The 15,418-nt window shown below is 39.6% G+C and overlaps 2 protein-coding genes across 7 annotated transcripts in view; both read right to left on the reverse strand.

Annotated features, from left to right (window-relative positions):
- The window catches only part of LOC105703789 (trafficking kinesin-binding protein milt), a 55,730-nt gene that overhangs the window by 17,911 nt on the left and 22,401 nt on the right, over positions 1–15,418 (reverse strand). The window contains exon 1 of one of the 6 annotated variants that reach the window (XM_023432500.1): positions 4,583–4,762. The exons of the other annotated variants lie outside the window; for them this stretch is intronic. The gene's annotated coding sequence lies outside the window, so the exon portion shown is untranslated. Of the gene's footprint in view, positions 1–4,582; positions 4,763–15,418 lie in introns of those variants that run through there. 6 annotated transcript variants of the gene reach the window in all.
- On the reverse strand, positions 8,798–14,020 carry LOC105703791 (selenide, water dikinase-like). The gene is made up of 3 exons (XM_012432456.1): positions 13,720–14,020; positions 12,138–12,758; positions 8,798–11,462 (listed from the first exon to the last, which is right to left on the reverse strand). The coding sequence occupies exons 1-3, from the start codon at positions 14,011–14,013 to the stop codon at positions 11,085–11,087; spliced, it is 1,293 nt and encodes a 430-aa protein (XP_012287879.1). The 5' UTR covers positions 14,014–14,020; the 3' UTR covers positions 8,798–11,084.

The following is a 15,418-nucleotide window of genomic DNA, read 5'->3' on the forward strand; positions in this document are numbered from 1 at the left end:
TAGAAATTTATCAGAGAAATTGAAAACCTCCATCTAGTTTTCATGATTTATGGTAATTATTCGATAATTGAAAAAGGTATTATCCCTTTCTTGCCTTCTCTTGCGCTACTAGTTAATTGAGTTGATTTTAAACATATAAATAAATAAGCCAAGTCCGCAAAAATTCGTCACTTTCAGTGAAGCCATTTTTACACCGTTAAGAATAAACGACACGGAATTAGCTTCAAGGAAAAATTTTACAAAAAATGCGTAAACTTCGTAGTATTTAATTATGCTTAACTTTAATTAAAATAAACAATTCAAAACACGCGCGTTAATACTTTACGATACAATGTAATGGGATATATTACGTTTTCCGTAATACGATTAACGAATTCAATCGGTCATTGAAAAATGTCATAAATATCTGTTTATACACATAAGAAGCATCATCCACGTTTTCCTTCAATGTTCTAAGAAAGGATGCGATTATACGCGAGATAAACCTGATTCGAGTTAAGAAAACGCCAAGGAACGTTTTTATGCCTTGTTTCTTCCAAAGTAATTATCTACAATTATCTTTCTTCTTTTTTTTTATCATTAATTTACCGCACGGAAAATACGTGATTTGTCACGGAACATCATACCCAGAGCATACAATGACTTTCACGGGGCACTTAAACCTCATTAGTCTCGCATTCCAATTCTTTCCACTACATGAAAAAGGGTTACGTTTTTTATGCCATCACGTACTGAAATATTTTCATTCTTCCAATGATAGAAAAACTTAGTACTAAAAGCTTCTTATATAAAAACTGTCCATTATATGAACTATTCCGTACCATTTCTTCTTCAATTAATTTATTTACACCATACCTCCCCCCAAAATCACTTCATTAGAAAAACGAAAAGTTAAGTTGCATTCTTTAATTGTCCAGTGTAAAATATAACTCAGACATTTAACGCAGCCATTGAATTAAAATTCATTCTCGAGCACGTCTGTCGCATATCTTGACAACTAAGAAGTGATTTACACCGTACAGTAAAATTCCCATAATTACCCATTTTATTAAAATAGAAGCAATAGGAATTAAATTCTTTAACTGTTCAATGCAAATTGCAGACTAAATATTTTAAGTAGTCATTAAATTAACATATTTCCTCCACCATATCGGCCGGATTTTTCGACAATTAAGGGGTGATCGAACTGCTACTTACACCATACTGCAAAATTCCTACAATTCGGCATTGCATTAAGAACAACAGAAATTAAATTGCATTTCTTAATTGCTCTGTCCGCGACGTTACCAAAACATTTCCAGCAATCATCAATTAAACATTTTTCGCTATCATGTCTCGCATCTCTCGATAAAAGAGGAGTGACTGAATTGTCAAAAAAAAAAAAAAAATTGCCAATGTACGTCGAGTCTAAACTTTTTCCCGCCACGATATTCGACGCGACAAGAGTGCTTAGCACGCGGTGCTTAATTGGATCGACCATTAAAGTACGTGTAGAGGTTAACGACATTCGCGTCTGAATTTCGTTGATCCTAAAAAGTTGTGCCCAGCGCTTAAGTTGAACGAAGTTTTCTCTCCAGTTTGCCAGAAATTGCACCGGCAAACTCGACGGAGTAGAGCATTGAAAAAAAGGCTTTGGCGGAACGACCTTTGTTTGCAAAACCTATTTTTCCGAGGGAACATCTAGAGCACGTTACACGGTTGCTGCTTGTGCTGCTCCAAGTGAAAAAAACGAATATTGTAATTAACCTTTGCCGCCGTAAAAAAAAAAAAGATAAGAATAAAATCCTTTTACCGCGGAGAAATTTTAAGACTGACGCGTCACGTTTATTTTCATATTTCGCGAACGAAACAGAACTGGCGATTGTTTAGGACCAGGCAAATTCGGAATTTCATGATTTTCATTCGGCAAGTTCGTTCATTAAATTCAGCAAAATGAATTTTCGATCCTAGATTCCCTCTGCCTACGAATGAATATGAAATGAGGTTACGATTCAATGTTTTACGAGGTCCCATTTACCCGGCCGTATTTTTCGCATCGTTCCAGAAAATCGCAGGTGCGGCCCGTGAGGTCATTGACGAGTACGCGTTCATACATGACAAAACCTCAACTGAAACCAACAATGAACTCCGCTTTACACGCTCGACTTGAATGGTAATAAGAGCGACCGATAAAACGGGCAATAATTCCGAAAAACCTCGGCGCGATAATTTTTCTACGAAAAGTAACGGTCGGACTCGAAATCGTGACTTCTAAGATTATTAACGATGAGGTTAACGATCGTTAAGGATCGTGAAATATTCCTTCCCCGAGGGTGCAATAGACAATTAATAGTTTCCTCAAAGTGACGGACTCTCAACGATAACAGTATTTTTCACGGTATAGTTAGTCAACGATTCAAGGTTTTGGATAAAGTATTTTTTTTATCGAAGGCAGCATATTAACTCCTTAATATATAGATAAAAGTCATTTTTCCTATTTTCAATGGTCTTAAACAATTTTTAATTCCAACTCCCTTATATTATAATAATCCAATGTAAAAAGTGGCACACTTTGAGAACAGTAAATTCAAGTAAAACAATTATGGTACAGTAGAATCAACCAATGATATTTAATGTACCGAAAACTATCTTCCTTGAACCGAGGGAAGTTAGAAAAAAAAAAAAAAGCAATCAAGGCCATGATGTAACGATACAGTATCGTATAATCTGCAAGAGCGGCAAGCAAAGGGAAAATACAGTGGATGGAAACAAGGAGCCCAATCAATAGAACTCGCTAATTATCTATTCCCTAGAGATCGAGGGTGTGAAGCGAGAATTTAATTACGGGTTTAAAGGTATACATTATGTCACGTGACTTTCTAGACAGAATTTATGTGCAATCTACCGCCGGAAAAAAAACGCGTTATTGATACCGCTATTGTAATTCAATCCCACAGTAATTAAGGCATTAAGGTCTCCTTTCAAAGAATTACTTCAGTGCCAACACGTAACTCAAAATTATAACTGTAATTGAAATTAAACCAATGACGCAATACCTGATACAGAAGCATAATGCAGTTTATAGCTTAAATCAATGAAAATCTATATACGCTTGATTGAAGGTCGACCATCACGATCTAAAAGAAAATTAAACTGTACCATTGTTCATTTACAATTTCGAGTTTAATGAGATTATCGCTTTAACACTCTGTCTTTGTATTGGTTTGTGATCATTAGGTTCTGTTAAAGGGCTCTTAAAATAAAGTGCGATGAGAGAAACCAAACTTCAGCTACATTGGAAGAATGTCTGAATTAACAAACATATCTCGTAACCGTAAAAGAAAAAACCAATGATAATAAAAAGAAGTTCCCTACGTAAATCTAGGTAGTAGTATTGTGGCCGGAGAATAGTATTACGCAATGTTTAACCACCTTTCAAGAACGTAAAATGAATACCAACGTTTCGTTAGAGAGGTTTTTCATTTTTACCTTTGCCTGTCCTTCGCATTACAATAGCTCGGCTCGTTTTATACATATTAAAAAAACTAAGTCTATCGCGTTGTAAACACTTTTTTGCACAGGTACTAAGGTTTATAATATAATTTTGCAACGGTTTACACGGATGTTAATTCGTAATTAAAAAGTTGAAACTATTGGTTCATCAGAGAAGTATCCATACCAAGTATTTATCCTTTCGCATCGAACAATTATAAATTAATCGTAAGTCATAAGATAATTATAAATTAATGACAATTTCTAGCTAAATTAAATCGCCCTTCCATTAATGCGTTCAAATGAGTAAATATATATTCTATTCCTTATTACTTTAATTACAGTTGCTTCAATGTATACAGTTTTCGCTCGTATCGAAGCGCTATCGTGGGCCTACGCTTAAGCAATATTTACAGAAAAGAATGAGATCCCATCGCGATGTCTATCTTCCCCTGCTCTCCCGCACCCGAAGTCATTAACATCTAAATGTCGACAAAAATCTGCTTACTTCCCGGCGGAGCCGGGCACCACAATTAGTTACGTGATTTAATTACTTTCGGTCACGACTAGTTACCCAGCTATTCTTTCAGGTGAAAAGTGAGTTAGAAATGAAAAGTACCAAGTAAAACTCATTTCGGGCGTATTTACTTTACCGCGCCAAAGGGAATACTCCTAAAGAATTTTTACTATCGAAATTAATAACAGGAAACAAAGCAACGTCGACATTCTTTTACTATTTTAATTCCTTTTAACAATGAAGGAAGATCCCATTTAAATACCTATTCAATTTCCTTGACAAACTGTCTTGAAAAGAAAATTCCAGTACCCCGGGTAATATATTTTAATTACACCTCTCGTGATCCGCGTGGAATCGCAAAAGGTTACTGTCAAACGGTTAGCAGACGACGCCGTCGACATTCCGGTGTGGCGCCTCGTTCACGCCATGCCGTGCGGCCGGCAGGAACGAGCCAATGAGCGCGCGGCTCCAGCGGAAGTCGGCCAATCGCGCGCAATCTCTCGTAGCAACGCCGCACACGCGCCATCTTGCACGCCGCACTCATGCCGCTTCACGCACCTCCCAGTCGCGCACCGGCAACATATACATATTTACCATTCAAAACGCTGCCCTGGGCAAGCCGTGAGGACTCGATCAACGAGATCGCCGCGCTCGGTAGAGCAAAGGTTATAGGATTTGTCGACCTATCGGCACATCTCCAGCGAGCCGTTTTCCTAGAACATGGCGTCTCGGCCGTATCTACGCAGAACCCGCGACGTTTCCGCGGATTGGCGCATCACCTGCGCGTGACAGCTCGCGGAAATAGCGGCCAAGGCATATGCACACTTTGCGAAAACACTTAGAGCCGCGACGTAGAATTAACGAGACTCGGTATCAGCGATTCGCCGCGGAAAGGGCGAGCACGAGCTTACGCGATCACGAGACTCGCCGCCATATTGGATCTCCGGACAGCGGAATGACACGGAACGTGGACCGCGGGACGGGTAGGAGCAGACGACCCTGCGCATGCGCGCACCACGTGGGGAGACCATGGACGGGGAAAGAGAGGGGATTATCGATAACCCTCGACGTGGTCTCTGCACTTGCGATAAAAACATCGCGTTGTTGTGCCATTTGCACTATCAAAGTCTATTTTAAACGGCAATTTTGGTATTCGGAAACTAATGCAACGTCTATACAAATATTTTTTTAATTATAAAATATTATCAACGATTTTTTTAAATCGAAGTGAAGGAACTTTTAACTATTAAATTAGGGAAGTTTAGATTTGGAAAGTCACACCAAATTCCCTGAATTTGTCATCTTCACAGGTTTTCTTTCGGTTTAAATTTATAATAGAGTATAATGGAATGTATATTAAACGCATAATAAATTGTAAACGGAAGATTGTGCCAGATTATTCATTTCATCGTTTCTTGGGATTACGAGTACTGGAGAATTTTGCACTTGATTTGTCGCTGTTGAGTTTGAAAGGTTGACTCGTTGAAACTGGATTGGTAATCATTTCTTTGTAAAATGTATGATGAACGTATATTATAAATAGCCTTTCGTAAATGGGAAGGTAGGAGTTTTAGGAAATTTCCTTAGGATGACAATGGACACTGTTCCGAAAGGGGTGCGCTGTGTTCATGAGTCATTTAGGCCTAATTAGAGGGTCGGAAATGGATCCGGAAACTTTAATTTAATGATCCCAAGAATTCTATGGGAATGGCAATTGTCAAACGAAAGAAGCATACTTCTTAAACGAATAAGTCCTTTTGTAATAATAATGCTATGAAAGTTATACCGACGTTAATTAGAGGGATCCCTCTACCTGCAATTAAAAAGAATTTTCCTTTCCCGTGAAAGGCCTTGAGAATTTGAGTTACTTCTTGCAAGAAGTAACTCAAATTCTCAATTTTTTACTTAAACTCCTTAATCTATCATTTTTATTTCACCCCCCTTCAGGAAGAATCACCTACAGATTACTTATCGATAATAGAATAACAATATTGGGAATTTTCAATCTGTTATTAAACGAGATGCACCATTAGCTTAATGGTAAATTGGAATAAAAAACATAATAACAGATCGGGAAATTATAAAGCGAGACAATTATGCAGTTGACGACCTAATTAATTCCAGCATACCTGATGAGATGCATCTAATACTGATCAGTAATTGGAACGCCGAGTACATACATATTCATTATTTGCAGCTATTACGGTACCGTTTAAATAGCACTAAACTTGGTAGCCATATTAAGCGAAGACGCTCTTCTTTCTGGGAGTTTTAATCTCTAGTGAATCAATTTAAAGCTCCGTTATCGTTATCAAAGGTATACCGCAAGGACATTACTAAAATAAATAAGCCTGATATCAATGGAATGAATACTTTCTCTATAATACTTCCTCCTGTCATAGAAGCAAGGCTTAAAAATGCGTAACTGCACTTTATTGGCTAATTTTGTTAGTGCAATTTTTACCCGATGATCAAGTGGTTTGAGAGCGATTAATTTTTAGAAATGCAATACGAAGATAGAAGATATACAAGGTAAATAATTGATCATGTGGAAAATAAGGTTAAGAGTAAACTACATGCTGCGACACATCGATCAGCTGTTAAAGAGCATTTCTACCGCGGCAGAGTCAATCGAAAGTAAGAGCGAATTAAGTTACCGGACTATGTATAGTTGTTTGAAAGCAAAACGGGTAATCAATGCAATTCAAGCACCATGACGCGATATCAATACATAATGAATCGCGAATGCATGTATGATATGAAGAATACGTATACGTACAAGTAAGTATAGGAAATAAATAATGTACTAAAATAATAATTGAATAGTTAATTCCTTCGAATATTAATAAAAACGACGAGATGAGAAAGATCGATGTAAACGTTATTTAATAAATTAATGTCCCACAGTAAAAATTGAATGGAATAACATTTATATTCAGGTGTTTCGGAAATGTGAAAAAGTTACAGTACAGGATGAAGTCGAGATAAAAGGGGAGGAAAGCATTCGGCACCAATTCTCAATGTAGGACATTCGATGACGTTCTCACGGTCAATGAGGACAAAAGGCCATCAAACAGTCGTCAACGAATAATCGACTTCTTATTCAGCGACTTTACGACAATTCTGAGCACGAAACGAATCATAATAAAGCCGACGGCTGGTATGAACAATTGCAAGTCATCAAATAAAACTAAATATCTTATAATTTCCGGAAAAAATGTTGCAATAAAAGTCATTCATCGTTCACTCTTCCTCGAGATGTTCCCGCAAACATTTCGAATACTTCTTACCGTTTGCAGGTATAATAGGAGCGCTTCTATTCCTTATTTTAAGTCGTATATATATATACCAAACAGTCATGTATATACCAAACAATCAAAATATTTATAAACATTTTCTCCAAACTGGGTGCACCGAATCATTCGAAACTTTAGCGCGTGATTATGGAGGCCCTAAGTAACAACGCGATGCTCGTGAAATTTCATTTTTGAACAAAACTTTTGTTTATTTAACCTAGACTAAAACCAAAATCACATTTTTTTGTGAAGAATTAAATTTTACGAGCATCGCGTTCTTACTTAGGGCCTCCATGCTCCTGAAATTTAATTATATATATATAACGATACGAAAGGGTCATTATATATACATGTATATAATGACCTTTTCGTATCGTTTTAAATATATCACAATCGCCCTATCATAGGTTCGCGAAAAAATAAAGGAAAATTCACAAACAACACGGTCTAATAATTGCATCTCCCCGAGCAATCTCCGGAACGAGTCAAGTACACCTCGAATTGATCTAAAACCTCGGCAATCTCAAGTATAAAAAAATACGAGATCTTAAAACCGGGTCAGCAGACGCGCAATTAAAGCTCTCGCCGGAATTGCCGCAAGACTCACGACCGAGGAGAAGTGCTCATCGGAAATTGACTTTGTCCGGAATTACACGGGTCGTCTCTCTATACAAGGGGCGTAACCAATCCGATGTAACACCGTCGCCGTCAACGTGCTCGTTAGCTCTTCCGTCTACGTCAATCTTCGTCGAGTCCCGCGTGTCTGGAAACGTTTAATTAAGCGTTTCGCTTAAGTCGCTCCGAGGGAAGTGAATTGTGTCCTGGTCGTGTATTCCCAACGCCGTATCTCGGAATCTGAGCCTTCGATAATCACGCCTCGTGAAAAAACCCATGAAAGAAAGAATCCTTGGGAGAGCACGGGAGCGTGTAATCTCTAGGCGACCGATCGTCGCGAGAAATTCCACGATAATCCGCTGAATCGTCGCCATGAGAATCGTCCCGGTGAGCGCAAAGCCGCCATCTTCGATTTCATTAAATCCGCGGTTTCTCGACATTTTCTTCGCCCAAAAATGGTAATGTTTTTTATTTTAACATAGATTTTAAGAAACTCCACGATAAACCGTAGAACCGTAGCTAAGAGAATCGTCCCAGTGAGCGCAAAGCCGCCATCTTCGATTTCATTAAATCCGCGGCTTCTCGACATTTTCTGCGCCTAAAAATGGTAATGTTTTTTATTTTAACATAGATTTTAAGAAACTCCACGATAAACCGTAGAACCGTAGCTAAGAGAATCGTCCCGGTGAGCACAAAGCCGCCATCTTCGATTTCATTAAATCCGCGGTTTCTCGACATTTTCTTCGCCCAAAAATGGTAATGTTTTTTATTTTTGCATGGATAATAAGATAAATAATGTACTGGGTTAGCGGAGAAGTCTTGCGACGTTGGTAACGCAATTTTTGAAATTTTGTTTTATTTATTTAATTGCATAACTTCGGTCAGTGACGTTCTCCATTTCTATCTGTGGTCTGTGACCATTTATTGGGCATTTCCTCGATGCTACATCGTACGTCTATGAAATTTTAGCCAACCCAACACATAGGAATGTGCGATGATTTAATATTAAAGAAAAGGTATGAAATTTGTGCTATTTATTTTTTATGTTTGCCTTTAACCCTAGACAACTGGCCATTTATAATAATTACGAACGAAATAAATTATGTTACTCAAAGATACCATATTTAACTCATTATTTAAATACTGAGGGATTAGTGTCACGTAAGTTAATGACGTTTTGTGATCGATTCATTAACTATAACGAAAGAATTAAAATTATATCTAAGTTTAAGATGAAATAACATTAGGCGGTTTGTAGGGCAAGTAATTTGTACTAAAATGTGAGATATTTTACAAGGAGCGTAGGGAGAAGTAGATTCCACTGCTTTCTAGATCCAGATTTTTTTTTTATTTTTACTCGGGTCCTAACAATGCAATTCTCTGTACTAACGACGTCTGATCGAAGAAAGTGTACCAGATGAAAGTTGCCCCACGTATTATTCCCCCGGTGCCTTTTGTATGAAACATTCTTTTGCGCCCTCCCCCATTAAGAAAGGAAATCTCATTTATCTTGGATATTACAAAAAGCAGTTACAGGCTTTTCGCTCAAAGGAATGGAGAACAATAACCATGACTGAGGGATGCAACGCTAAATGAATCTCTATTCAAGCTAAAGTAAGTTCACGTACGAGTTCTAGTACGCGATGTTCTTTCCGTTCATTTCTTAATATTCGTAAAAAAAGAAAAAAACGCGACAAAGAAATACTGAGATATAGAAATTTATCCAAAACAAACACAAACTGAGAAGAGATTCGGAATTAAGGAATTAATTTCATTAGAAATTAACGGCTTTCTTAATTACAATACCGAAATTATTTCCCGACCCTAGACGATTCAAAATCATTAAAAGAAAAAAAGAAATTAAATATATTCTATTGAAGTTCATCGCGATGAACTACGATGTACATTCCAAATTATTCCTGATATATTATTTTCTCATTACGTGGATAATAACGTATTATTACCATTCGTTTGCGGATAATTATATACGGTTAATAAACCGTGCCGGGAATATTATGCATGAATTTACATAGTGTTCGCGTTGATCGATGTTATTAAGTATAATTAGTGAATATTTGCGATCGATTCCCCGCGTTTTGCTTCGGAAACTTTTCTGAACGCACCTGCGTGCGGGTGCAATTTTTGAGCCTCACCGAATGAAAGGGGAACAGGGACGCGAATTAATCCACCTACGCAGGAGAAACTACGAGACGCGGATACCTATCCGATCACAGAACCGCTTTCCAGCGAGGATTTCCCGATTTTTTCGAAGATTCCCGACCCTCGGTGACCTATTTGAACTCGGAGATCATTCCGCAGAGAAACGGCTTTCACGCAACATCTTCCACCATGAACTCCGTATTTAAATAGTTATCTCTATTTAAACGTAATCTTTCCAATACGACCCGAAATGAACGAGATATTATAATATTTCATTTAAGAAAATGTAATGTACATCGAAGCATTCGGTCATTCATATAATTATTTACGAGATTCATAAGTGGCTAGAAATAATAAAAATCTAAAGGCTGCCCTTGCCTCCGAACTAACACCTACAACTTAAAAATATACTTATCTTATCCAAAAGTGAACTCTCGGAAAATTGATAATGAACTAAATTTTCAATTCTCGTCTCTTCCTTGTAAGCTCGAATTAGCCAGTGCAGAGTTTAACATACAATTATGCATTAGCATAAAGAAAGTAATGTGTACATAACGCTGGCATCCTATTGTACAATCGTGACATAGAACCGGCTTATCCGGGAATTATTGCGATTATTCAACGGAACAATAAGGAATAATAATAAATCAATCTAAACATATCCAGAATCTTTTTGAAAGACGATGTTCGCTACACGAAGATTTTCCGAAATAAATTGACTTTTCTGTACTCTCTCCCTCTCTCTCTCAACATCAAGAAACTCATTAGAGTTTACAGCCAAATGCATTTGCGCAAGACATTCTAAACGCAACAAGTGATCGGCTAACAATACTATTATTTGCTCTCTACGTCTAAACGATGTCATCGACCCTTCATCATCGGCAGATAACTCGTCACGATAAGCGCTATCGATGAAGACTCGCTATTAAATAAACAGAAGAAAAAGAAGGAAACGTTCATTATTTGTACAGTCTTCATTGCCCGCAATCACTGGATCGATTTATCCCTGGCCAACCGGAAATGGCCTACCAGATCGATGTCCCGTTCTCTCTGGGAGGCACTTCGATGACTCGAGGCCTGTCGATGACCCGAGCCTTGTGATAGCCATTTTCGACGATTCCGACGATCCAGGCCTGCCTTTGTTCCGTCTTTTCGAGGGCTTTACAATAAGCAGCGGCTTGCTCCCGGGGCAGAACTACTAGAAGACCCCCCGACACTTCCGGTACCCGGCCCTCCATCAACGGCAGGACGTTTCCGGTGATCTTGGCGGCTCCGGTCATCTTCGCGATCACCGGCATGTTGTGGATGACGAAGCTGACGTTGTTTTTCTGACGGCGAACGAGCATCTCCGCGTGTCCGAGGATCCCCAAGTGCGCCACTTCGCAGGCGGCGTGTGCGTTGTACTTTTCAGGAAAGAAATTGCACTCTTTAGGGAAGACTGGTCAACTTAAAATGTCTCCCGTCTTTCGATGTTTTAGGATTTTTTCAGACTTTCCGTTCGATGGAGTAATCTTAAGACCTGGTGTTCGAGGGAGACACGGAAGAAATGGAATACGGTCGGCAAAATTAATAGGATTCCAGACTTGCGTTTTTAGGGATACGAGACAGCCCTTTGCCTTACAACGGTAAGTTGATTTTGTAAATTTTGTAGAAGATTTATAATAAATCTCGCGTAACCTAGAAATATGATCAAAGTACTCGTCCGTAGACATAAGCCGACCGTTTGACAATTTGACTCGCGTAGAAATGTTGGGAGAACCACGATTACCTGCTGGGTGCTAAGAAAGTGCAACCTTCTTGCACTCGGATCTTCCATCTTTACAAAAATTAATCACAATAAATTATATCACGGACCAGACTTCAAGATTCCGCAAGATTTCGGAACCCCCAGCAAGACTGCATCCAAACAAAGAGGTCCGAAGAAATGCTAAACCGAATCATTCCCAATTAAGAGATACCTCCAGGCAGAGGTTCGTCAAGGTATCTCGTTCCTCTATCACGGCCTGAAAACCCAGTAACTTTCTCGACCCATTTCCACCCAGTGTAAGGAAAGATCGATCACAGGAGCTGCCGCTAACCTTCCTCATGAGAACGGAGGCGACCCGGTTGGTCCTTGTCATGCAATCCACGGCTCTGAAGAGAGCCCTCTTGGCATCTTCCTCGTTGATGGCCAACATCATCCGGTTGCGTCTCTTCGGTTGCTCCATCCAATGGGAGACGGTAACCGCGACCATGGTGCCGAGGGGTTTGGTCAGGACGATCACGTCCCCGATGGTCGCCCCATCGGGAGGGACCAGCTCATGGTGATAACAAACAGCCGAGGCGGAGCCGCCCACCATGAACCAAGGGTTGCTGACCAGCTGGACGCTTTGGAGGGTCAAGTTCGCCGATTTCGCGGCGGCCTTGAAGCCACGGATCAGCAGAGAGACCATGACTCGAGTCTCGATTCCTTCCAAGTTATTTGGGACACCGAGAGTCATCCTGACCGAGGCTAGCTGGGTGACTCCTAGACAGTAGATCCCGCTGAGGACTCCCGCGCAGGCGATCATCCCCATCATGTGGGGGTCCTCGATGATCGGACACAGCATGTGGCTACTCTCCAGCAGGTGCAGACCCAGGTGGTCCAGCTTGGTCACCGTTGTCGTGTCATCTCCGGGACTTGGGACGTGGGATTGGTCGCTGCTCTCTCTTTTCTGGTCCTTGGTTACACGAAGACGGTCAGAATTGGGAGTTCATCGTCGGCGTTCATTTAATCAAGAGGGTTAATAGATTTCTGATATATTTTACTTAAGTAGAAATTACGACTATTTGGGCAAGTGCCTCGAAGCCAGGAATTATAACTTTTGGAATCCTTTTCGTAGATCTCTGGAAACATAATGGAATATACCCTACTAACGAAAAACACCTAAAGATCAATGATGAGCATATCCAATCATCACGTGTATCGTGTAGCATTGGGAAAGAAAACTATTGGCAGACAAATATTTCGTTACATCAATGACACTTCTACTAGTTCAACCATAGAATTTAGTTATTATATGGACGACCCTTTGTTTGACCGATATGGTAATACCTTCTTATTAATAACTTTTCGTTGATTACACGAAATAGTGTGATAGATCGCCCCAAATATTAAAGTTATTCGGTATATTTATCTGAAATACTTGGTTTATCGATTGAAATATTTTCTAAAACGAACGAAACGTTTCAATTGATCGAAACCGAAACCTTTTTTTTCTTAGAATGAACCAAATGCAGTCATCAAACGATCTTGTCCAATGAACAAAACTTTGTTTCTTGCATGTACAATATCTGGGCGATTACAAGTATTTCTTAAATCAAAACTGAATCTGTCTCCTTGCCTTACCCAAAACAACGTGGATCAGTCTCTCACCAGCAATTTTTATTTTCAGGTTCTTTCGTGCCAAGCAGGGTAAATTCCACAATGAAGAGAAAGATTACCGAAATGAAGCCACCCTAACCTCTCCCGGTAGGAGAAAAATGAAGGAGAGATCCCTGATACCCCCGGGCGCCGTAAAGTGGCCTGATTTTCACGTAATTAAAAATCGAAGGAGTTCCGGCCTTATCGCAATCGCGATGCCGTTTAATCAAACTAGGACGAGGGATCAAATTATCCCAAATCATGACCATTACGCGTACCTGACTCAGACCAACCAGCGATAGGAGCGACCGAAAGCTCTCGTTGGTCGGCTTATTGATCCTGCCCAAAGGATCGCCAAACTTGGTCAGCCGAAAATCCGGACTCAAGCCGTGCTCCGAGGGGTCGAAAGGAATCCAAGCAGGACACGAAGGATCACCGGTGACTTCGAGGTTCACGGCGTCTCCGCCACCCGAAACATTGACATTCCCTGTAGAAGGAGTCTGGTGGCCGGTGGTCAACGCGAACATACTGGGTCGATCGCGAAGAACGCTCTTCGAATTGGCTTCCGACATGAGACGCGAAAAATTACCGCCGCAGGCTCGTGAAGGCCCTGCCCTGTATAGATGAACAATATCGAAGCGGAGAGCTCGACTTTCCTATGTTTTTCGACTTCACGAAAGTCGTGCGATCTGAGAGAGCCAAGTCCATGGAGACTTAGAGACGAGGACCATGACGAAGTATAAGGAGACATATGGCCAATCATCCTTTGACTACAAAAGTATGGACTGCTAGTTGCCAACTTCACGCAGGTTGCCAGGATATCAGCGCCATTGTAGACCAAGAACTAACGCTTTCGTATATTCTAATTCTAATTTAAATTCTCAACGAAATAGATTCGCGTCTAAGAGGATATGAAAGGCGCTAAGAAATTTAATCGACATTGATAAAATAAAATTCATCCATACCCTTTTTGGTGGTAATGCCGTTTTGAATACTCAAGTGGGAACATAAGCTGGCGCGATTACTGACATTTATATTTATGTCGAAGTGTTTTGCAGTCTACGTTGAGAATTATACGAACTGAAGGGTTTTATATGTCATTTCAGTAAAGTAATGATAAAACGATCGATGTAAAACTGCCGAAATCCCATGAATTCGTGACCGTTTATATTTTGACGAACCAACGTCGCCATCTGTGACGTTCAGCTGCAACTAAATGTGCTCTAAAAACACGCGTTAGCAGCAGGTCTGTCTTGCAATCGTAGGTGAAAGTATTTACCACATTTTCCCGTTCGATTCTGTAATATTCCATTTCTACTGTATTCTAAATTGTTCGAGCTAGGTCCAGAAACTCTTAATTTTCGATTCTAAGCCTCCAAGAAGCGTAAAACATCGAAATGTGTACGGACTACGCCATGTTGGTTCTAGTCTATGATATGTAATTAATTTTTTATGAAAAATGAAATTTCATGAGTTTCAGGACTTACTTTAGGGCCTCCAAATTCCCGTGGTAAAATTTGAAACGAATCGGTACACCCAATTCGAAGAATACTTTCCCCAACGATTTGATTTCTCAGATATATATAGGCTGACTCTTTCAGATCCTCTTAATTAAGAGAAATGGACCGCCACTGCTTGGTTAAAAACTGTCATAGCACAAAATATCGGAGTAAAAGTAAAAAGAAAAACAAACATACCGTTTCAAGGTATGAGATTAAGTGATACCTTATTTATAAACAACTAACTGTCACTGTCTGTGCAATGCAAAGCTGTGAAGTGAATTCTCAAATATATCGAGATTTAGGTATACATGGAATAGCACTTGGAAGTAAGATTCCATAGCTACTCACAAGTCTTGTTTTTTAAACTGTCAATGCATGATAAAATGCGAGCGACTAGCAGTCCATACCTATATAGTCAAAAGGACTCAGTATCTCAGATTTTTCTGATCTAACGATGCGAGCGCTACTTGCGGAA

The sequence above is a fragment of the Orussus abietinus genome, unplaced genomic scaffold, assembly GCF_000612105.2.
Source record: "Orussus abietinus isolate OABI.00-Male unplaced genomic scaffold, Oabi_2.0 scaffold181, whole genome shotgun sequence".
Classification (NCBI taxonomy): Eukaryota; Metazoa; Arthropoda; class Insecta; order Hymenoptera; family Orussidae; genus Orussus; species Orussus abietinus.

Bases quoted from the DNA above. Each gene is read 5' to 3' on its own strand.
- LOC105703791 (XM_012432456.1), bottom strand. From the start codon at position 14,013: ATGTCGGAAGCCAATTCGAAGAGCGTTCTTCGCGATCGACCCAGTATG. The intron at 12,759-13,719 runs GTACGCGTAATG...CGTGTAACCAAG, and splicing joins CGCTGGTTGGTCTGAGTCAG to GACCAGAAAAGAGAGAGCAG. The intron at 11,463-12,137 runs GTTAGCGGCAGC...TTTCCTGAAAAG, and splicing joins CCTCCGTTCTCATGAGGAAG to TACAACGCACACGCCGCCTG.